Source organism: Watersipora subatra, chromosome 5 (genome assembly GCF_963576615.1).
Source record: "Watersipora subatra chromosome 5, tzWatSuba1.1, whole genome shotgun sequence".
NCBI classification, from domain to species: Eukaryota; Metazoa; Bryozoa; class Gymnolaemata; order Cheilostomatida; family Watersiporidae; genus Watersipora; species Watersipora subatra.
This window is the reverse complement of record NC_088712.1, coordinates 58,423,229-58,447,351: the sequence shown is the minus strand read 5'-3', so window position 1 is coordinate 58,447,351 and position 24,123 is coordinate 58,423,229. Positions and strand designations below refer to the sequence as shown.

The 24,123-nt window shown below is 35.9% G+C and overlaps 1 protein-coding gene across 1 annotated transcript; it reads right to left on the bottom strand.

Moving 5' to 3' along the window:
* Positions 1 to 373: 373 nt before the first annotated feature.
* LOC137396256 (zinc transporter 6-A-like) lies at positions 374 to 22,212 on the bottom strand. The gene is made up of 11 exons (XM_068082444.1): positions 22,088 to 22,212; positions 11,875 to 12,026; positions 11,323 to 11,384; positions 10,743 to 10,863; positions 9,493 to 9,656; positions 7,592 to 7,692; positions 5,659 to 5,802; positions 4,718 to 4,837; positions 3,808 to 3,893; positions 3,221 to 3,354; positions 374 to 920 (listed from the first exon to the last, which is right to left on the bottom strand). The coding sequence occupies exons 2-11, from the start codon at positions 11,921 to 11,923 to the stop codon at positions 594 to 596; spliced, it is 1,308 nt and encodes a 435-aa protein (XP_067938545.1). The 5' UTR covers positions 11,924 to 12,026; positions 22,088 to 22,212; the 3' UTR covers positions 374 to 593.
* Between the last annotated feature and the right edge of the window lie 1,911 nt (positions 22,213 to 24,123).

The window sequence follows — 24,123 nt, the reverse complement described above, 5'->3', positions numbered from 1 at the left end:
AATTGATGGGAGCTTCACTTAGCATCGCTGGTTGCCAGGGGCGACTAATAGCTTACCCATGAATTACATGTTGCTCGCTGTGAGGGCTGCCTGCTCATTAAATGTTTATCCCCAATGTCAGGCTATATTTAGGAGATTTGCAATGCTAATTGGTAAAACCATCAATTTACTGGTCCGTTGATTCATATGTAAGTAGCCATTCGGATAAGCTTGAAACAGTACAACAGGGCTTTAGGGTCTGCTCTACATATCTTACACATGATATAAATGGAGTAGCTGAAAAGTGTTTGCTTCAATGTTGTCAATTGTTGGCTGTTGCTGAATGTTTAACTATCAAAAAAGTTCCAACAACGGTGAAGAAATGTGCATCTAGGTGTTTTCATGTAGGTAATTTATAAGTATCAATGGCCTACATAAAACTTTGCTTGTTGTGAAAGCAACTCCAAAAGTTATAAAACCATATCACATTAGATCTGCAAATGATATCTAGTTTGTCACAAGCTTTTCCTACACAATGTGGGTATAATGAGATTATGAAAGCCCTGCATCCACTTAATAAACAAACAAAATGTCACAGGAAAAAAGAAAAATGGTTACTGCTTATAAATGTTTGGTGGTTTTGACGGCGTTCCGTAGGGAGTAGAAGTCCATGGTTGAGCCTGTGAACCAGTCGCTACAGGCAATGGATTATAATTAGGCCTGAGTGAGGGAGCGATGGGGTGAGTCACAGGCTTTATAGGTGTAATTGGTGGAGGCATAGATGTGTTGTGTATAATTTGGTAAGCAGTCGAGCGGCTCCAGTCATCTTTGAATATCTGTATGGTAAGTTGAGACACGATGGAGGAGAGCCTGTTGTAGACGTGGGCGAGAACCAGTTGATCATTCGCGTCCCTGCGTACTCTCACATGAACAGAACCCGCCTGCAATAGATATGTATCCATGAACAGAACCTGCCTGCAATAGATATGTATCCATGAACAGAACCCCCTGCAATAGATATGTATCCATGAACAGAACCTGCCTGCAATAGATATGTATCCATGAACAGAGACTGCCTGCAATAGATATGTATCCATGAACAGAGCCCCGTGCAATAGATATGTATCCATGAACAGAAACTTCCTGCAATAGATATGTATCCATGAACAGAACCTGCCTGCAATAGATACAGTAGCATCAAAACTTATGAGACCAGTTCATATTTTAAGAAACATTTGCTGGTAGTGATGATTTACTATCCTAATTTTGCAGGAAACCACCGCAAATAATATATACTAAATAGTATATACCAATAATTGCAGAACTTTCTATCGATTCATACGCAGTGAGTTTTCAATAAGCAGTAATTGGCAATTAATTTTTTTCCAATAAATAAGCATATGTAACTGACCTTGACAAAAAACAAGAGATATCCTAGTTATTTGCTTATTATATTCTCAACTGATTAATTTTGTGGTACTATTGCAACATAATTTGAACAACTTTTGTAATGATTAGTGGCCCTTAAAAGGGCCACTAAGAGTGTCAAGTGGCTGGAGTATCATTAATACAGATATAATATGACAGTAATTCCATCACATTCGCTATAACATGAATTTTCATTAATGGGAATCCAGCATTTGTTTTAATGTTACACGCAATTACCTGAAGCATTTACATTTAAGTTTTTGTGTCATAGAATGAAGTATATAAAGTACTGTAGACTCTTGGTAAAGTATCTACTACAACTAGCAGGAAGTCCTGGGTAAGTAAGTCCTGGCCTGGGCAAGAGGCTGGTTCTCACGAATCAGACATAGTTTTGACAACAAATATATTTCGCGACCCGTTAAGTTAAGATGAATGAAGTTAAGATGAAACCAACCAACAAATGCAGAAACCCGTAGCATTAACACAGACTAACATACATGATACATAACAGCAGACATGACACACCATGTTAAAATGGGATTAGTAATATACATGTACATGTAGATAGATATACATGAAAGTTTTAATATACAAATCAGATATTGGAATGAATTAACTGAAACATAAAGTGTTGACTGTATTGTAAAAAAATAAACTCTCAACATCACCAAAAAATTTATAACTAGAGGATTGAGGTAAATTGAAGAGCGACCACATTTGTTTGATCAAAAGTTCCTGGCAGGTATTATATCTATAAACAAAAACCTTTGCATTGCTTTCATTTTCTCAGAATTTGCAGTGGGCAATTTGCTAAAGAGCTTTGTTTAGAGAATTGAACTTGGTCCAGCCCAAATCGATCAGACACACAGAAAGTAGCAGGAATGAATCTACTTACTAGAAAAGAGATGTTGTATAGCAACGGCAAACTTTGTCTCGTAATTATCTAGTCATAGGGAAGACAACTTCCTAGTGTACGATGCAAACTAACTTTGTTTTGAAGGTCTTAACTATTTAGTATTATAGCAAACCCTCGCTCTACTCTTCACAGCTATTTTCTATCCCTGATTCTGATGATTTACTTTCGAACTCTCATAGTCTGCAGTCTGGTGGATAACAGATTCACTTATCAACCTTGATGAGGATGTTGAAATGAGCAATAAAATGAAATTAAACTTTCCGGCTCAAATTATTTTCATAAACTTTTAAAAAAAGTTAAAAACACAGTTTGTCACTCTTTAAAATGTCAAACACAATAATAAAGTTAATTTTCCTAAAGTTGTTTTGTCAGGAGAAAGTTTAACCAGCCCACAACACTAGCAGTGAATGGATGTAGTCAAACTGACTGCTACTGGATACACCTTTCCATAAATACATTTGCCTTGTGTAAATTTATAAAAATATTTCTATTTGTAGATAAGCCTTATAAAGTGTTCATCCAAATTATACAGTATAGAACGCGTCTTTTAAAAAGCCAAGATCAAGGATTGAGTTGTCCACCTACACCCCTCACCCTTAATAATGCAAATTGGAAAACATACTTCGGAAATTATAAGCTTTTATGTTGTTAAAGTAATAATACAAACATTTATTCAGAATCCAAAAACGCTAACTTAGCTTTAGAGATTTTGTGTTTGTAAATTTCAGTTCCACCGATGAGTAAACAAACTTTCAAAAAGTTGAATATTTCCAGTAATGAAAGAGATGTGATATGAAGCCAAGACTTAAACCAACAGACTCAGTACAGAGTTCATCCAGAAACAGAGCCTGTCTACCAAGTCTGTAAATACTATCAGAGCATAAGAGTTCCGCTTACCATTTTGCCAAACCCCAGGGTCCAGAAATGCTCATTTCTAAACTCCAAGACACCATCTAAGGTGCATGCTTCCCTTAAACACTTGTCCAGTGAGCCGATCATGTGAGTAGGTGTTGTCTGCAGAAGAATTCTTCCTGCAGCAAAGTTACATGTATAACCTTGAGATAAGACAGTAAAGCCCTCACAGAAAATAGCAACTTACAACAGCATAGCTAAAGCTATCATATTATGATGGCTATGATATATTATATAAAATAGTACGAGTATCGTGTCAAGCTAATGTGCCCTGAGAGATCATTGGGAAAATTATCGCCTTTATAAATTACCAATAAACGATCTTTTTTTAACTATATTTATTTCTGTCAGTTTTATGACAAAGTAAGATCTATGTTATTGTCATTTTCCTTTAAAGCCAAACTAGATCAAGCCCAATGCTACTCACAAAATAATCAGAAAGAGAACACAACTCCAGTTTATTCCTAGTTGGCAAGAGACCAGTTAGTACCTACAGTAGATTAAGACAAACGTTACCCACAAGATAATCAGAGCCATCTAAAGCTAGTAATTAAGAACCGTGCATTACATACCTGTATAAGTTGCCATGGGCCACATAGTACCAATAGTGAACACAGCTATGCACACGGCAGCGGCTACATCAGCGCCCTGGTAGTTTCTGTAACAATCATAAGCCTGTATTAATTGGCGCTGATTAAAGATATTAACCAATAAGGGTGCTTCTTTTTAACCACTTTTACTTTTAGTTAAACAGTAGCCAATTCGTGTAAGCGCCATAGAGCAGAATTTCACAGATAAAAAAGAACATAGACAAGACCATACATTGCTCTACATAAATCTCATCTATAGAAACAGCAATGGATGTGGGGCACATGACTCCATTCACCATGACATTCATTATATTCACACCTGATGTTAGCCAGCTTTTACAAAGAAAGTATTGATAGATTATATTGTTCAGGTCAGACTGCAATTTGCACATTTCTTTAGTCTGAAAAGTTGAGACACGGGGTTTTTTAAAGAATGAACAACTCCCGCACAGAGCATTGAAATAGGAAAATTTTTATATCAAAGAATAAGAACATCTCTTGTAATAAATTTTGTAATGTGCTTTTATCCGTGAGACAGTTTTGAGTTTTTTTCCGATTGCGTTTGAGTTGTCCATTGATAGGTCACATCAAATTAACAAAAAAAATTAAATGAGTGCTGCCTATGATTGTTATGCTGCTTTTAACTGCACTCACATGTCTATGTCCCCCAAGTCTATGCAAGAAAATGTCAGTGAGTGTTGACTTTTGAACTTTATCCAGTTTATACGTGTCAGTGTACAACATAGTCCCATATGCTTGTGCACCTAATCTTTAGAACTCCAGACATATTTGCTCATGTTCATAGAACAGTCGCTGGTATAGAGGCTATGATAGTCTCTTGACTCAACCATACCTTGTTCACCGCACTGTCACAGATGTACTAGACACTTACTTCATGTCTATTGCTATGTAAGTCGCTGCCACTGAGGAGGTGGAGGCAAATCCAAGCAGTGTGAGAGGATTGATCCTTGGCAGCAGCAGCTTGCTCAGAGTTGGAAGTACATGGCAGAGACTGGTGCAAGCAGAAGCATATAGATAATATAGAATATAGCACATAACATAAAATATAGAAGAATACATAGCGTATAGAATCTGCATGTATAAAATTAATTATAGAAAGCTATGTTGACCTGACAGCATATAGCTACTGACTTATTATGTCAAGCCTTGGCATATTTTGTGTAAGATTTTGATGAGCAAGTAAACCTATTTCTATTTAGTATATAACATTAAATAACATATTTATTATATATAGTTATAAAATATATAAAGTGCAAATATATATAATTATTAAAGAATTATTCTACATATTCTAGATCAATGTTAAATATAACGGAATCATCAAGTATTCAAAAATTGTAAAAAAAAATAATAGATCTAAAAACATCATCATAGATCTATCAAAGTAACCAAGAACTACCAGAATAACCCATAGATATAACATGATAAACCATATTCTATTGAAGAATTGTAGGTGTATCATATGACCATAAGTATACCAATGTAACCATACATTTAGCGAATGATCATCGACCTGTAAAAATGATCATCGACCTGTAAAAATGATCATCGACCTGTAAAAATAACCATAGATCTACTAGTGCAACCCCAAATCAATTAAGATTGTCCACCAAATATCTGCTAACGTAACCACAGGCATGCCTAAAAACCAACTAGTAAATTAAAAAGTACAAAACATGTTATGTGGACATCAGAATATCAAAAGATTATCGAAAAGACAGATTACCGTAACGTCTCCAATAGCCGACAATGAAAATGAATAGAAAAAAACCGGGCATGAAGTTTTTTAATTTAAGCAATAGAGCTACTCACCTCTCACTGATATCCGTGACATGCTCCTGCAACCAGCTTGAGCTGCAGGCTTGAATTACATGCTGGAATGGAAGATTTTCTGTACTGTATATTATAAGGGAATGGACCAGGAAAGCTAGGCCTGCTCCAAGGGGAAGACGACCTCTAAACAGATATTAATATTTATTAATGGCACTTTATATTATAAAAGAAGAACTATAAAAGGTAGTCTAGTTTCTAGAGGAAGACAATTTCTAAATAGACATTAATACTTATTTTTTGTGTATTGCAAGGGAATAAACCAAGAATGACGACAGCCCAGCTCTCCAAGGGAAGAAACGGCCTTATAATGTATATCAATATTTATTATTCGTATTGTATGTTATAAGAGTGCAACCTGGGAGAGCATATTTAACTCCCAACAAAATACGACTTCTAAACAGATATAAGAAGATTTTATAAAAATGTATGTTAAATGAAAGTAAAATAAGAAAGCAAGTCCAGCTACATATGATTTCATGTTATATGTACAAAATGACAACTTAAAGGTTGGCTTGCAACAAAATTTACATTACAGTTATTTGGTATCAAAAGGTTCACCATGTCTTACCCTGCTGTGTTGTAGGTGCAAAATATGTGAAAATGAGATTACAAGCTCTTAAAAGCTAACAAACGAACAGTTAATCGCAGCCATCACAAAACCGCCATAAATTGAAATCAGTTTATTTCTCTGACCTAGTCATTACATTTGGTTATTGTTCTGTCACGTGATGTTCTCACGTAAATTGAAAGGCCAATAAAAGGCTCAATATAAAACTTCTCGTAGCACTAGTTTATGAGAAACACTTTGGGTTTTACCGAAGAGCCCGTATCAAATATAGATGCTCACTACTTTGCAATTTTGTTTCGGCTTGGTCTAATTGTCTAGTCGTAATCTGATTATGTGACCCATACTTCCTGCCAAACAGCGCAAATAATTTCTGCAGCATTTTTCGACTATCACAGGTGACCAACAGGCTCATTATGTTCAGTAGAGGATGATATGCACTTTTTCGAGCTAAGGTTAAAAAGTTAAACAAATTTTTACGGTAGGTTTTGAGATATCAGTGCTCAAGGTAACAGCATTACAATGATGATGATGAAACAGACGCTTAAGAACAATAGACATGGTTTTATTGAATGCGTGAAGTGTATTTGTGAGAATATTTCGACGAGTAAGGGTGCGTGAAAGTGTAAACAGAAGCCATCTTGTACAACTACGTCCCATTTCAGCCGTTTTGAAAAGACATTCTAATCTGCAGCGGTCTCGTGATGGCTGCGATTAACTGTTCGCTTTTGAGCTTTTAAGAGCTTGTAGTAACATTTCCACATATTTTGCACTTACAACACAGAAGAGTAAGACATGCTGAATATTTTGATACTAAATAACTGTAATGTGAATTTTGTTGCAAGTCAACCTTTAACTAGTAAATAATAAACTAAAAGAAATAGCATCGATAACTGCTAGATATTGATACTATTATATTTAAAAATGATAATCACTCCTAATATGCCATTAATAATGATTATCTATTGAATGACTCTTGCCATAGAGTATCTAGATTCTAGAGCATCCAGGTAAACCACCTGCTGAGCTTGCAAACTAGATTTTTAACACAAATTCTGAAAAATATGCCTATATTTGATTGTACCTCTGAACACGAACTATTGCATGTAATAAAAGCCATTGATTAGAAGTAATAGAATGCTAACTAAAAGAAAACAACTTGAGACCCTTTTTCGAGTAGCAATAAAAAGTAAACTGTCACGTTTGTAATTTAGGAATTGTCTGCCCCTACTTTTGCATAAAAAGGAACAAGTTTAACACAAATGAGGAAATATAAAAAAAATTGTGACCAACTGTACTCTGTCAAAGCTTGCTCATTCTTATGGTAGACAATCTCAAGGTACTCACTCATGTATATGATGCGGTTCAAACATTCTTTCCACGCTTTCTTTGAAAATAAAAAAACTGCCAAGCTGGGCCAACATGGTGCTTGCAAATACAGATAAAACCTGAAACGAAAAATACAACACTGACCTTAATAAGCAACAAAAGCCTGCAAGGATATAGAAAGCACAATATATAATGAGAGCATAGCTTATAATAGTTCAAATTTCATAAAGTTAACATATTAAATAGTCAACTTGGAAAATAGTCTATTTAACATAATAATCAATGGTTCAGTTAGTAGACTATGAACTTTGACATTGGTCAACCTTAGACTTCCCTAGTAGCAAAAAACTAATCTTGTTACTAACTTAGGCTAAATCCATGTTAATGGGAAAACTACTTCAAAATCTTGCAGTAGTTAACATGGCATTTAGACATGCATATAGACATCAACTTATACTTAATAGTCCTAATCTAGATGAGACGAAGAGGTATTTGCATACATCTAATGTTGAGTTACACGCATGAGAAGCACACCACTTTCTTTACTGACAAACTAAATGACAAGCCCGTGTTTATCATGAAATTATGTTATAATAGTTGCAAATGGCTGTATTTTCTGCTAGTCAGAAATATGTAACCATTAGAACCTAAATCATTAATCATTAATTAGAATCCAAAGCAGAAAGCTGACTTAATCTATATGTGTACGGAGTGTTAACTGGGCTGCTAACTGAGTAGATACCACCGTAATAACCCAAATATAATGCTTACTCAATCATAATACTCCCTGAGCTAAGGTATCAGTCTCTAGCGTCATTAGAACTTTAGCAGTACAAGCTGATGACAGCGATGAGACCGACTCTGGTACTGACAAGAGAGATCCGGGTCTACTCGACGTCGAAATCTCATGTTTAACTCTAACATCAAAGAAGTTGGAAAAATATGTGGAAAAGGAATGAACCAAAAAAAGAAAGTTACTTGACTGATTTTTGCGTGTATATTGTCACTGCGAAACAGTTTTGCATTTTGTTTTTAAGGAAGGATATTTGAATGCTGTCAAAAAGAGTGAGTTTTGCTCATGTTGTATTGTTCTTTCCCAACTAAACAGTGAGTTTTGTATTTTTTGTTATCCTACGAATGATCATTTTCGAGAGTTATCGACAATTACAATTAGTTGAACAAAAGACAATGACAAAAATTGACATATTAATTGATGCTGTACCGTATAACCCTGAGCATATCATAGCCTAGAAAATACGGTGCATAAGCCGATTATTCAACTCCTGCAACTTCTCTCCCTGTATTATATTGATTAATAAAATAACCTATACGTACAAATAAAATTTTCACATAATGGGATTTTTTCTCACACAGCAATTGATTTTGCAAATTGAGAATTTTCACACTCAACTATAATGCTCTCTCCAAATTGAAATTTGACACAAAAAAAAGCATTATATTTGGGTTATTTTTTATGGTAAAATTTGTTATATAAATTCAAAAATATATGCATGTTGAAAAATCTCCGGAACTTATGAAAATTATAACTTTTAAAACATAATTATGAAATAAAGTTTATTATTAGACTCAATTACTGTAAGACGAATGCATCCGCTTCCAATTTGTGACCTTTTGACAGCAAAATGTACAAAACTAGACTTACATAAACATGTATTCATTGGTTACATGATTATGATATTCTTACAAAACCATTATAATCCAAAATAAACTAGATTACAGTTGATAGTTTTTATGATTTCATCCTGACTTCATCAAACATCATATGTCCATAATCCCATTTGTGTACAGCCTCCTACCGCCAAAAAAGTAAAAAAATTTCAAGGAAACTATTTAGATGTCAAAACGTTTGCTTCACTCAAGCAACGGAAGTAAGCGTCAACTCTCCAAAGTCAACATACCTCAAACCTCTCATAGCCAAAAGAATAGATAGGTGATGGCTTCCTGCTAGAGACCCAAATAGAGACGGCAGCTGTGAGCAGGTAGGACAGATCAAAAACTGTCATATAGGCAAGGGCAGTCATAGACATAGAGTTGGACATCTGTGTCCATAGAAGCAGGATCGCTATAAAGAATATAATATACTGTAATTTTATTAACCGAAACATCTATGTATCCGGATGCGACTGATGGCATGAATAAAGGAGAGGCAACTTCAAGGTTTGGCGATGACCAAGTCTACACTAGAAGGAAAAACAGCTATGGTATCAATAACTATATTTTGATCCGGAATTATGCCTATGCAGAATACCATTTTAGTTTATTGCACATTATCTTATTTTTATCCAAGGTCAGATAACTACTCAATAAAGTTTAAAGCAAAATGTAAATTTACAGTCGACCCTCATTAAAATTGACTACTAGGGGTGGTCTGGTTTAGCTGATTGTCTTATTTACCTGATGTACCTACATATAGGTCTATATATACAGGAGAAGTCACACCAATAAGGTATATATACATTGCTTAATATACTGTACACTACATTGTATAAACTATAAAATATTGAGTTCGTCACAAAAAAGGTTTAAGCTTTGGAAACTGTTGAAGATAGCAATGATGGTTAGACAACTCCTGTGATGGCAAATCATTGGAACTTTCCATTTACCCAAAGTATTACAACTATTTGCTTTACTGAATATTAAATAACTCTTTCAAACTTATGCTATGGTTTTTAGCACACTTGTAATTCATATAAAATTATATATATCACCACAGTGAAAGTTGATTAGCACACAAACGATATGATTGAAAACCGTATTTCACTCTTGCGAGTGATTTATATAAACGGCTGTGATAGACAATCATTTCTTACATTTAAATCATTTTCAAAAATTTTACTAAAAATCATGATAAACCGATTGCTTGAACACAACTGCACATTCATTGCAGCAACTGTGCCAAAATTTGTCCATCTTATCCGATATCCGAATTAACATGGTCCATTTTCAACGTGAGTCAGCTGTATAAGGCTATGGCATGCTAGGCCAATCACAAGCATTAGACTCAAACCAAGCTATATATATCCCACATGTGTACAAGTGTTCATACAAAATTGAAAGCCGTCATCAGATTATGAATTACCCGATGCCCCGAAAGTGTTGGTTAAACTCTGGTGCACATTCATGAGAATAACCACACACATAAACACACCTGTTGTGACAAGGTTTAGTATCATATATGCAGCTAGTTTTCTTCCTCTAGATGAGCGAGTTACAGCTCGGATGAACTCCTTCGTGGTGTTCTGTGACGACCCAACATACTGAAACGACTGCTACAAGTGCAAAAGTGACATTGTTTGCGTATAATATGTATCCAGCTAAAGGTGCTGGCTAAATACACCTTTCCCACATGGTCAAACACAGCAAAGATCCCTCTAGTCACCCAGAGAAAACTATTTGATTGGTTGCTAAATTGTAATGTAGCTTGAGGTCATGTTTGACTGAGCACTTTCAAAAGGGAAACAACAAAAGCAAAGCTGAGCCAAAACACAGGCTATGAAGAGATGAGAAAGTCATAATTTTTTGCACAAAAAATCAAAGGCGTAAAACAACCAATGTTTTGATCTCTTCAAATAAGAGTATCGAAAAATCAATAGTTATGACATAATCAACTCTTATAGCTGCAAAACTGAACCTATTCTAGCAGAATGCAAAAGAGAACTAAGGCAAAGCTTATGCAAGAGGATAAACTAACACAAGAAAATAATTGTGATTGAAAAATTAATAGTTACCATCGACTCATCTATATCACCAGCAAAAACCTGATTGGTTCCTCGCAGCCTAGCATCACTTCCTGCAAAGAAATATTAACTGCATAGACATAATATGCATAAAGTATAGGAACAGCTCCTTTTAGACGATAGGAAATAGTTTTATGCTGCGGTTAAACCAAACTAAAATAACCTGACTGGCCGTCAGGGTGTAATATATTGATGTAGCAGATGTTGGATAATTAATTAATATGTTAGAATATTTATTAACGTAATGAAGTCAAAAACAAGAGAAAAAATTGTGTATGCGTTAGCCTTAGGACCTCAACTAACTAAAATATTAGTCTGCAACAAATGCTACATATGAGAGCAAATAACTCCAATCTGCTAATCAGATCCCACATGAAACCAAAAGAGTACACAGCAATTTCAGTTAACCTAGTTAAGCACTTAGTATGGCTTCCTAAGCCACAGTTCATAACAGACATTAAACTATCAAGCTACAAATATGGCCTCAATGCAGCATCTTATAACTAATAATTGATTGCGCAAAAGAAAAGTTAAAAAGCTGACCTCCAATATTCACAATTGTGGTCCCACCAGCTTTGTGCATCATAGTCATAGGGGGCACTCTTTACACCTATTAAAAAGTGCCTGCACCACAAACAGCAGCTCTATGATATGTAGAAGATACAGTACCCAACTCAGATTGCACTTATCCACATCTAAAACAAAGACATAGAGTATAACAAATGCCTTTCTAGCAAAGACTTCAAACGGAAAAGAGCACATATTGTTCTATAAAGCTGTTATTGGTTATCAGCATTAAAATCCTTACAACGAATAGCTGCTATAATCATAGTGAAAAAAAATTGAGGGATATCTGACAGCAATTTTTACAAATGTACATAAAAACAAACTAAGAATCGATTAAAACGTTTCACCGGAATAAAGTCATCGAACTTGCAAAGTTGACTTTAGTGAATGAGGATGAAAATATATTTGTCTGTTCTTTTGAACTAAATACTTGCATCGTGCTTTACACCTAATAATCCCTGTAACAACAACATATTGTAATAGAACATTCAGAGGTTTGGTTTTTGTTCACAGCAGGCTGAGTTTCGATTGAAAGTGAGTGATTTTGCCAGTTTTTATTTGATGGGTCAAATAACTTAAGCTGATATCTTTTCAGTGAGTCCTGCTTTGCATTTTGTTGACTCTTTCCTGCTATCTTTCTCGTAAACGTTTTTAGCAAGTTACCTGATTATTTTGCACTGCCCAGCTCAACCCTAATAATGGATAACTATTGGGAAGACGATTTTTGGCTAACATAATATGCTTCAATTATTATAGCAACAACGTAATAATTGACGCAAATGTTTCCATGATTATACAATTGCTATAATTATCGAATGCGAGAAATAGTTTTGTTGATAGCACCCCTAAGAGGCGCTTGATTAAGGAGTCCTATCAACATAATTATTACACACGAGTGAAGCTATGACAAAAACATGCACAAATGTGAAAAAATATGGCATTCACTTTAAATGGCAATGTGTGACTGGCTGTAAAAGTGATTTAATTGGCTACTCAAATTGAAAATTGGCCTAAAATCGACCAGATTAGCCACTGCCCAATAAAATTTCTCTGGACAAAATTGGTCTCGTTTGCCCTGTTCACATGATGCGATTCTTGGTCGGTGTAAAATCGACCAGATAATCGGTCTGAAATCGGCTGGTGTGAACGCAGCTTAACAGGTTGTGATATACTAGTACTTACAGTATTATTACTAGCATCTCCGAGATTATGTTCATCACTACCTATACGACTGCCACTTTCAGACTCTACAATAGTCTCATTATCAGACTCCTCAATATGACTATTGTCAGTCTCTACAGTACTATCCCATCAGTACTGAAATCTACTTCATAGTCTGTTATTGTAGAAAAAGGCAAGACATTATGACGCCAGAAAAACCTGTTACCTCCTACATGCTGTGTCATACCATCCACTTTGACAACAGCATTAGAAATGAGAGCTGTAACATTGCCTGTCTGTCACCTTGATGTACACCTTGCATTGCATAGTTCTACATAAACCAAATCTCCCAAGCTGTAAGGATTCATGCAAGTGTCTCCGTTAACAGTACCTGGAGTTATCGAGGTAACAGATTTATAGCTAAATAGTCTCTCAGATTGCACAATACCGTCAGCATGAGGTGTATCACTGTGCTTCCCGACTTAGCTAGGATTCGCAATCATCGCAGACTGGTGCGATGATTGCGCTCTACGATGCCATTTCCTGATGCCCTATGTGCCCAACTGAATACGTGAGCCACATTCCACTTCTTCAGCATATGACCTAGTGCTTCAAAAGAGGGGCCATTATTGAACAGCAGTTCTGTAGGAGCACCTCGCTCGACGAAGATGTTTTCCATTTGCTCATGTACTCCATGTGATGTTTCATTCCTAAACTTTCTCCATGCAGCATACATACATATTTCATCTCGTCCACAACAGATACATACGGAATATCTTTGCAATGTCGGTAGCAAGACGCTATAATCTTTATTTACACATAACTTCCCAGTTTCCCATCGGGCCAGAGCTGGGTCAATTCTCTTGCACACGTGCCATTTCTTTACAATTTCTGCTTTGGTTACTGTTGAACCCCATTTAGCTGTAGCCAAGTATAATATACGGTCGACGCCCAAGTGACGAGTATCATGGAGGTTGTGTAACCTCTTTACGATGTCTCCATCTGTCACAACCTCACTCACGGACGATGTTTTACTACTTGAGCACTTTTGTGATACTCGAGTTAGTTCATCTGCTTTGTTTTCACTTGACTTGACCAATGTGATGCATAGCTTTAAATTTTACTCTGCTATCAGCTCAATAATTAAACTTGGCTGTTTTTTTAAAGTCATTTCACTTAGTTCACGCACTTTAGGTCTTTCACTGTCCTTCAACAAAGAATTAACCCAGCCACTTGAGCCTACTAGTCTCAGAATCACTTACTCACAAGCCCAAAACTTGTGCACTGTTAAGCCTTTTCGGCTCCTTTGATACCAGCCAAAGTGTTCTTCAACTTTGGCTGCTGGGACAACTCCTTCATTGACTATTATATCATCTATATAATGATCTGTTCTAGCTTGTACTTTTTTATCAAATGACAAGACTAGCGCATCACCTTTGGTGCGACATTCAAGCTAAATTCCATGCAAGTCATTCCATACAACTGTCCTTTCTAATGCATGAAATCACTGCAATCAGACATCTTCAGGCAATTGCAAATACACTTTTTGCGAGCCCAACATGCAGGCTGTGTCACCAAACTTAAGCTATTGCCTTAACTTGTCTTGACAAACCGCAACACCACTCCTAGATTACTATGCACGTACTTGTTTAGCTCTCTACTATAACCCATTACTGGCCTAACTTTCCTACTCTTATTTGGTTGAACAACTGACATGAATAGAATTACACCACTCACCCTGCCATGTATTCTTTATATCTTTCAAGCCAACCATCATTAATCAACAGTTTAATTTCATTATCATACTAATCTTTACAGTATTCTTTTATAGCACACTCTGCACCTTGATTACTGAGTACAGGCTCTTGATCGTTTCACTTCCAGAAAATATGCCACGTAGATCTATCAAACGTGGCTTTAAAGTCACTGACATCAATAAACAAGCCTGCTTCTTCTTTGTTTGATGTTACAAGTGAGCTCCAGTTTCAGGCCCAAACTGCAGTGTTACCGGAATGAATCCAAGCTCCACCTACCATAAAACCTGTATTTGAACGCAACCTTTATTTGAATGCCACCTCTATTTGAGCGCCACTATGAGAGAAGGGTTGAAAACTAGAGTTCCACCCTTTAATTGAACGCAACTTCTATTTGAAAGCCACTTTTTTTGACCGATACTATTTGACATTCTTAATCTCCATAAACCCATAATAGGAAGTGATCAGTGGAAAGTATCCACAAAACCGTATTAATGATAATCAGATTGCAATCAACAACAATGGATTCATTTGTTGTTTCTGTTCATATCGAAGTCTATTTTCTAACTCCAAGTCCTCAAGTTTTTTCGTTAAAAACTTTGATTGCAACACCAAAGAAAGAATTAGTAACTGTATCAGGCTAATAGTAGTTACTTTTTTAACACAGTCTTGATACTTTGATGTATGTGTAAAAGGTTTTCGCATTTACGATGGAAAATGCACAACTACGTATTTTGAAGCTAACATTGTGAGGCTATTTTGATTACATGCGGTTTTTCTTTAATCACGCTAGAAGTTTCTATTCAAAATGGCATCGCGTAAAAAGTTTTGCTGTTCTAAAAATCATTTGGACGCTAATATCAACTAGATCAGCTGTACAAAAGGGAAGTCGAAGTCAGAAAAAAACTATGGAAGGTATTGAACAGCCAGAAGAATATTAAATGGTTTCAAACGAAAGCAACGACAAGAGTGCAACTGGCCAAGCAAATGATGCTAATATTTACTTTAAAATGTTAATATTTGTTGATGTATTTATTATAATTATGGTTTGATTATGTCACTTGTTCTTGAATATATATTTGTAGCATTGAGAAATTGTTATTATGAAACTTATAAATTTGCATACTTATAGCAAACTATGTAATAGCATGATTGCGGTAATCTGAACTCAGCTAACAATGGATCGATGCTCGTAACTCCTGTTCTACTGCACATAAAAAGCCAATTTTGGCTGCAAACTGTAACAAAAATATCAATGAGAGCAATAAGCTTTTATGAAACCTTGTTAAATATAACTATAAAATAAAAATATATCTTCAAATTTAAAATTGAATAAAAAACTTAAAAGCGCCAACAAATGGCAACGCATAATATAAGATCATCATTGGTTAATTGCAAGCAATAAATATCAACTGGTAGAGACATGTATCAGCTTCCTTGTGTATATTTATTTTTAAAATCTATGACAAGTTGGAGGTAAATTAGCAAATTTCTTGCCTCCAAAAAAGTTAATGGAGCACCGCCTGAAGGACAGTGCAAAATATATAGTGCAAATATTTAACCCTTCCACAGGCGACATTCGATTCGCCCGTGAAAGGGTTAAATTTATCTTCTCAACATCCTGATGAGGTGTTTGACAAATACAACACGACTCTTTTTTTGACCGCAATCTCTACTAAAGCGCCACTCTAAGAGAAGGGTTAAAAAAGAGTGCTACAGCGTTCAAATAAAGAATTTACGGTAACTTAAATATTCCATTTATGTCTAAAATTATTCTGCACCTACACAAAAAATATGGAGCAACTAAACAATACAATTGTACACCAAAAGATCTGACGGCCATTCTTACTGTTACTTCACCACAGCACTGGGTAGTCTTACTAATTAGCATTCTCACCATTCTAACACGTCCTGCAGACACCAGACCTAATTGGCTCGCAACATTTTCATTATTACGGACTGCTCATAACCGCTGTCAACTAGGGTCTTTAAGGTCATACCTTTAATTGTTGATGTGACAAATGGAACAAATGGAAGTGTCAGTTTCCCCGAGTGAGATTGAGTGAGCAACCGATGCAAATGCTCCCCTGCTCTCATTTCCTAACTGACTATCTTAGTCTTACAGTGGCAACTTATGTGGCCTACCAAATTACAATTGCAACAGCGAATCTGTTTGCTAGTGTAGTTTTCTTTTCTTCCAAGAAGGCATACTCTGGAAACGTGGCCAAAGCTAAGCAAGTGTAACATTTAGTAGGTTTGTCAAGTTTTCGCGTGACTCCAGTGCTGCATACATGGAACGATGACTCTAATTTAGTCAATAGAACTAACCTTGCTTTTGTGACTATCTCATCAAACCCTATATCTTCCACAGCTGCTGTTGCCTATAGTTGATTTGATACTTCTGTTAATAATCCCAATGCAAATGCGCACTTTAGCAGTGGCTCAAAAATTATTTTAGCCTATGGCATCAGTGAGTCGATGCAAGTATAACAAATCTAACTATCTAACAAAGCTACTGTTTCTCCATCAAGTAATACACATTCACGTAGCTGTTCATATGCATTATAACATTTAACACTGAACGTTGCCAGTGGCTCTTGATTTGACATTGCGGAGTCATTCTATGTTGATTGCAGCAACTGTTCATACATAGAGAACGCTGGTCCATTTAGAAATAATCGCACAAATGATGTTGTTATATTGACATTTCACTAAAACTCGATACGGACACGGAATGGAACAGATTACTGGATTTACATAGCCTACATTATGCTGTTGCTTGGAAATACAAAGACACCGCTAAAGAATGGATTATGCCCAGAAGTTGTACACACAACACACACAACGGGACGTACAGATAGCAAGCCACACCAGCAACAAGACCCCTGAAGGCATCCAAAGTTCAATATTTCAAATGCAGCAACCAGCTAATTAAGAACTCTAAACTTAAAAGAATCAACCACCAAGTGAAGCTGAAATTCATTCTCCTTCCAGCTAAACACCGGACATTGACAAAATAATTTGAATATACCATCTCATTAATCTGGTGAATTTCCATTGACGTACTAGAAGACAGTGCTACCTCAATGACCAACCACAGAAATATAGAGACACAACCCTTAACCCTTATACATCTACTCTCAGGCTAATCAATTGCCTATAAAAAGAAACACTTATAATATTTCATCCCTTTTTTCTCTCACTCTTTTGAATGTGACCTCTTGTAGACGTACAAGACAGAGCTTAAGGGCAGATTCAACTAGTTGTTGATGTAAGATATAGGCCTACTTTATTACTTAGCTTTTATTACTTATTGTTGCTTTGCTTTATTTTAGAATTTTGCTATTGTGTATGAAGGTTTTGGTTTATGAGAATAAAGAGTACTTCTATTGCTACACTGACATCTGATAAATAGCATATTTAGACTTGCACTAAGAATCTGGGTCAAGTCCTATAAATTGATTTCTTGGCAACCATAATAAGGCGGCTTGCCTTCTGAGACATTAATCATAAAAGCATAATCTGGATAAAGTGAGACAAGGTAATCACTAATCACTGATGTTAGTGTGGTGTTCGAGTGAGTAAATTCCTTAAATACCGCACATAACAATGTCAAAGCCTCGACGTGCTGCAGCTTAGCTAATAACTCCAACTTGCTAATCCATAAGCCAAACTCTCCACAAGAACACTTGTTTTCATTAGACTTGATTAAATCATACAGGCTTAATCGCTGAAATAGGTTGTGTTGATGATTTCCAGTAAGCGAGTAACTCGACTTACACATTTGAGCACTTGTATTAGGAAGAGTTTAGTTAGTTTACTCTACTCATTCAAGACAAATATGTAAAAAAAGAAAAAAAAACGTTATGCAATCGCACAAAAAAACTCAGAGAAAAGGTATTGCATCACAGTTAGTAAGTTACTAAAAGTATCTAACTAGACAAAAAAGCAATACAATGCACTGAAACCACAAAGACTTACATAACATATTTACAATTATCCCTCACGCACAAACGATAATTGGTGTGTAATCGTGTTTTGAGGTATTATGTAGCCTAATGATGTCTAAGGCAATGGTGAAACAAGTCAAGGTAAGTGATGCTTTTGCCATGGTATTAAAGCTATCAAATTAACAGCTTGATTGGCTTCTCGATGCTATGACATATAAGCTTTACGGCAACTCACGGATCGGCTTATTCTAGAGTGTCGTATCAAGGTATGTACCTGCACGTTATTTAACATGGCGTCGTAGGCAGGATACTGTGTTGTTACATTAATTAATTGAGGGGTGTTATTATACTGTGTTGTTCTAATATATCGTTGAGGGTTGGTAATATTAATTAGTAACGCTATTGTGTCGTAGCGTTGTTCGGGTAGGTGATTGTTATTTATAGATTTGGGTTGCCACGTTGTATAGGTAGTGGAGTAGCATTATCGTAGCAGTGCTATAGTGATTCCTCGAGGTGTTAATTGTTAGGTGTGTCAAAAGTGGTTGTCATAGTTGTGTGCGATTATGGCTGCTAGACAGCTAGATGTTGGTGTTTTCCCTAAGTTGAGGCTAGATAATGGAAACGTCTCTAGTTCTTTTAAGTCTTGGCTTAGTGAGTTTGAGGTTGCGTGCGAGCTTACTTCGTTCCGTATGGATAATACTGAAGGTGGGGTCCCACTCTTTGCGGGGAGGACTAAACTGTTAGTTTTACTGGGCGCTATCGGTAGCAGAGGAATGGAGTTACTGAGAAACTTAGGGTTTGATATTGCAAGCCAAGCAGCTGATGCTTATCAAACGGCTTTAAATCTTTTGAGAGGTCATTATGAGAGGGAGGAGAGTGTGTTTGTGAGAACGATGAAGTTTGTTACTGTCTCACAGGCTTTAGGGGAAGAAGAGAGAGAATACTTGGTGAGAGTGGAAAAGTTGAGTAGAGATATGGATTTCGGTGATGGTAATGATGATTTAAGGCAGCGCTTTTGTGTAGCTTTAGCAGTGAATGGTTTGCGTGATTCCGGTACCAGAAAAGGGCTAATGCAAGAGACTGACTTAACTTGGGAGCAGTTATCTAATAGATTGAAAGCTAGTCATTTAGCTAGGGAATCAGAATCTATTATCAGCGGTGCTAAGAGAGATATCAAGGTAGAAGTTGACAGGATAAGAGTAGACAGTGAATCTAGTGACAGTAGTCCTGTTGCGCCTGTTTGCCGAGTTTCTAGGAGAAGCGGGCAATCTCGTAGTAAGCATCCTAATTTTAAGCTGTCTAGAAGAGATAGTTCAGGTAGTGCTAGATCTGACACCTTTTCACCTGGGTGGAGAGGTAGGCAAAGTTATAAAAGGTCATCACCTAGACGATATAATTCCCCTGCTAGAAGTATTATTTGCTTTGCTTGTAACAGGGAAGGACATCATGTTAGGGATTGCTCGAGTGCTAGGTGCTATGTTTGTTCAAAGAGAGGTCACATTTCTAAGGATTGTCCTCGCAACAAGTGTATTGAAAGACGAGAGTCTAGACGTGATTGTAAGAGATATAGCAGCAGTGGTAGGAGTAGAAGCCCATCAGGGGATAGGTACAAGTCTAGTAGACAAAGTAGGAGTTTTAGAAAAAGTCCACATAGAGTGAGATTCACCAAAAGCAATAAAGATGGGCTATGTAGTAGTGACATTAAACAAGTTTTAAAAGTAAATGGGAAAAATGTTGAGTTTACACTCGATACAGGAGCAGAAGTTTCTACGGTAACAGAAGAGACTAGTAAAATGCTTGGTCTGAGTTTGAGTAAACCTGAACGTAGTATATATAGCGCAGATGAATCTTCTCTATCTGTAGCTGGAATTTGTAAAGTTGAAATCAGAAGCACTCTTAGGTCAGTCGACACTTCCGTGTATGTTTTAACAGGTTCTAGGAAAAATCTTTTAGGATTACATGAGTTACATCAGCTAAAATTGCTTGACATTAATAGTATGTGCAAAGATGATTTTGACCAAAAGGAGTTTCCTGACATTTTTCATGGTTTTAAAATGAACTTGAAGGAAAATATGGAACCTAAGCGTTTATTAACACCCAAACCAATGGTGTCTGGTCTTAAGGATCAAGCTGAAAGAGAATTAGACATAATGTCAGCTAGTGAATCAATTTCTCGATCTGGTGCTAGTTATGCCGGTGTAATAAAGAACAGTGGCAAAGTACAGAAAGCCTCTATATTGAACAAAGTGAATGAGTTTTTAGACAAAATAGAAAGCGACAGCTTTTTGGATGAGAATAAATTTGAGGAGAAAAGGAAAAATATTAGGTTAAGGAGAGAGAGGTTACAGCGCAGGTTTGAGGAGCAGATTAGGGAGTTAGAGAAGGAGGAAATGGAATTGAGTGAGGAGTATGAGAGCTCTGTCGCCCTCCAAGGCGTCTTAGCTGAAATGGCCAAGGTGAAAGCCCGTTTTCCCGCTAGATTTGCGAAGGCTAGGCCCGCGGTGGACAGCGTTTCTGCCGGCGCCCATGCTTAAGCAGAGAAGGCTGCTGGACCTGGCTCTTGTAATCCAAGCCTGGAGGGCGATTCCAGGGAGGAAAGCTTGAGTGCGGAGAAGGCCAGGGTGGAAACTGTAGGCATTGCTAAAAGCTCCCTGGAGGAGTCTTTTGAGACCCCAGGGTTTATAAAAGCAGCAAGCCTGTCAGTACGGCAGATGCCTGCACTGGTCAAGAGGAGTCCAAGACCCTTGACCTAGCTGCAGAGGAAGAGTCCTTGGGAAGCGAAGGAGATGATAGAGTATTTGGGGTAAAAGGAAAATTGTAGTTTTGATCTTGGAAGTTTGTAACTTGATTGGAAATAACAATATATGAAATTAGGATCTTCTGAGGTGGCTTTTTCCTAGGAGAGGGGGCATGGTGTGTAATCGTGTTTTGAGGTATTATGTAGCCTAATGATGTCTAAGGCAATGGTGAAACAAGTCAAGGTAAGTGATGCTTTTGCCATGGTATTAAAGCTATCAGATTAACAGCTTGATTGGCTTCTCGATGCTATGACATATAAGCTTTACGGCAACTCACGGATCGGCTTATTCTAGAGTGTCGTATCAAGGTATGTACCTGCACGTTATTTAACAATAATAACCTATTGAGCTCAAACAAGTTACAAAAATAAGACAACAAAAGGCCACAAAACACAATTATAATATGACACACATTTATGGATACACATATCTTCGCCTTTCAGCTTGGTTAGTTTAGACCCGTTACTTTGCTTGAATAATCACCATTAATACTTACAGACCCTAAAATGAAGTTGTTATACGTTACCTCTTTTTTTGAAATAATTAAAAAATCAAAATTACAGCCACAAAACCGAAAACTCTAATGAATTATCAAATTAAATACTTTCTCAAGTGCCAACATTTCAGAGTTCAGCTAAGTTTGAATTAGCAGTAGTTCTTGAGTAATTTTCAACATTCTGCGGGTCGATGACTGTTTGGCTTAGTTTGGTTCGGCTAATTCTAGCTGCGCTACTTTTGTCACGTTCGCTTAGCCGTCTCTCGCTTTCACCGTGTGTCCGTTGTGACCATAGAGTTATCTCCCCCTAGAGTGATAACTGTGCATTCAACAACACGAGCGTTTCCGGTGCCATCAAGGAGCGTTTAGGCCACGCCCCTTTTTTGTGCTAGTCACTCGTAGTGATTGACAGAACAATAACATCAGCCGTGAGAATGATCATTAATTTGCACAGTAATTATTGCTCATATTAAAGAGATGATGATTATAGTTTATTACTCTAATATATGCTTATTATTTAAAGCAATTCAATACTTACATGACTTGCAAAGACACTGAATAGACAGGGTTAAGTAGGTGAGTTAATGCAATCAGTTACTCCAATGATATACAGCCCCCACACGTGAGGGGCTGTATATCATTGGTTATTCATAGATAAGATAGATAGTCATACTGGGGTTGTATTACATTGGTGTGATGGGAAGCTAATCGACTGCCATCAACTGAAAGTGTTGACATTGTATGGTGATAGAGTGATTCATTGTCACCTCAGTTCACAAACAGCCCTTGCATGTAATATTAGATTTCAATACATATCAATCAAATACATAGACTAGCTTGAAGCAAAGATGTCCACTAGTTAGTGGACATCTTTGCTTGATGTAAGCAAGCAAAAAGTTTGAAAGTTAGAGTGGCAAATGTTGTTATATGTTAGATAAAAATAAATTATACTTAATTATACTAAATTATAATTATTTAAAAATAAAATAGACTTTTTATTACTTTATTTATTAAATAAAGTAGTAAAAAAGTAGTTGAGAATTACTTTATTTATTAAATAAAATAATAAAAATTAGCTATGATTACAATAATTTTTTATTGTAATCATAGCTAAACAGATTATATTTAGCATTACTTGCTAATTATTTTACATTTAAACACATTTACAGTTTTATTTTTTTCCTAATTTATTTCAACAAAACACTTCTTTCATGATATGAAATTTAAAAGTTGTAGTTGTTTGAAAAAGCTTGAAAACATTTACAGTTGATTTTATTTTCTCTCTTCTCTTCATTTATTTCAATTACACAAAACACTTTTCATATTATGTAGTTTGAAAGTTAAAGTGGTAAATGTTGTTATATGTTAAATAAAAATAAGTTATACTTAATTCTACTAACTATAATTATATAAAAATAAAATAGACTTTTTATTACCTTATTTATTAAATAATTTTCCATTGTAATCATAGCTAAACAGATTATATTTAGCCATTACTTGCTAATTATTTTACATTTAAACACATTTACAGTTTTATTTTTTTCCTAATTTATTTCAACAAAACACTTCTTTCATGATATGAAATTTAAAAGTTGTAGTTGTTTGAAAAAGCTTGCAAACCTTTAGAGTTGTTTTCTTTTTCATCTTAATTCATTTAAACTGCTTAAAAATATTTTCTCATGATATGAAGTTTAAAAGTTAGAATAGTAAATGTTATATAAAAATAAGTTTTCTGTCCAAATACTTTTTTATTACTCGGGCAACACCGGGTAGTACAGCTCATAGTTGATGGCAGTTGATTAGCTTCCCATCACACCAATGTAATACAACCCCAGTATAACTATGTATGTTATCTATGAGTAACTGCTTGCATTACCTTCACTTTCACTCACTATCTATTCAGTGCCTTGGCAAGTCATGTAGGTATCAGGGATTATGTGCATGTCACAATTTCCATTTCCATAATTCATTTCCATATTATTTCCATTTCCATAAAAGTTCCATAATTCATTTCCATATTAATTCAATTTCCATAATTCATTTCCATATTATTTCCATTTCCATAT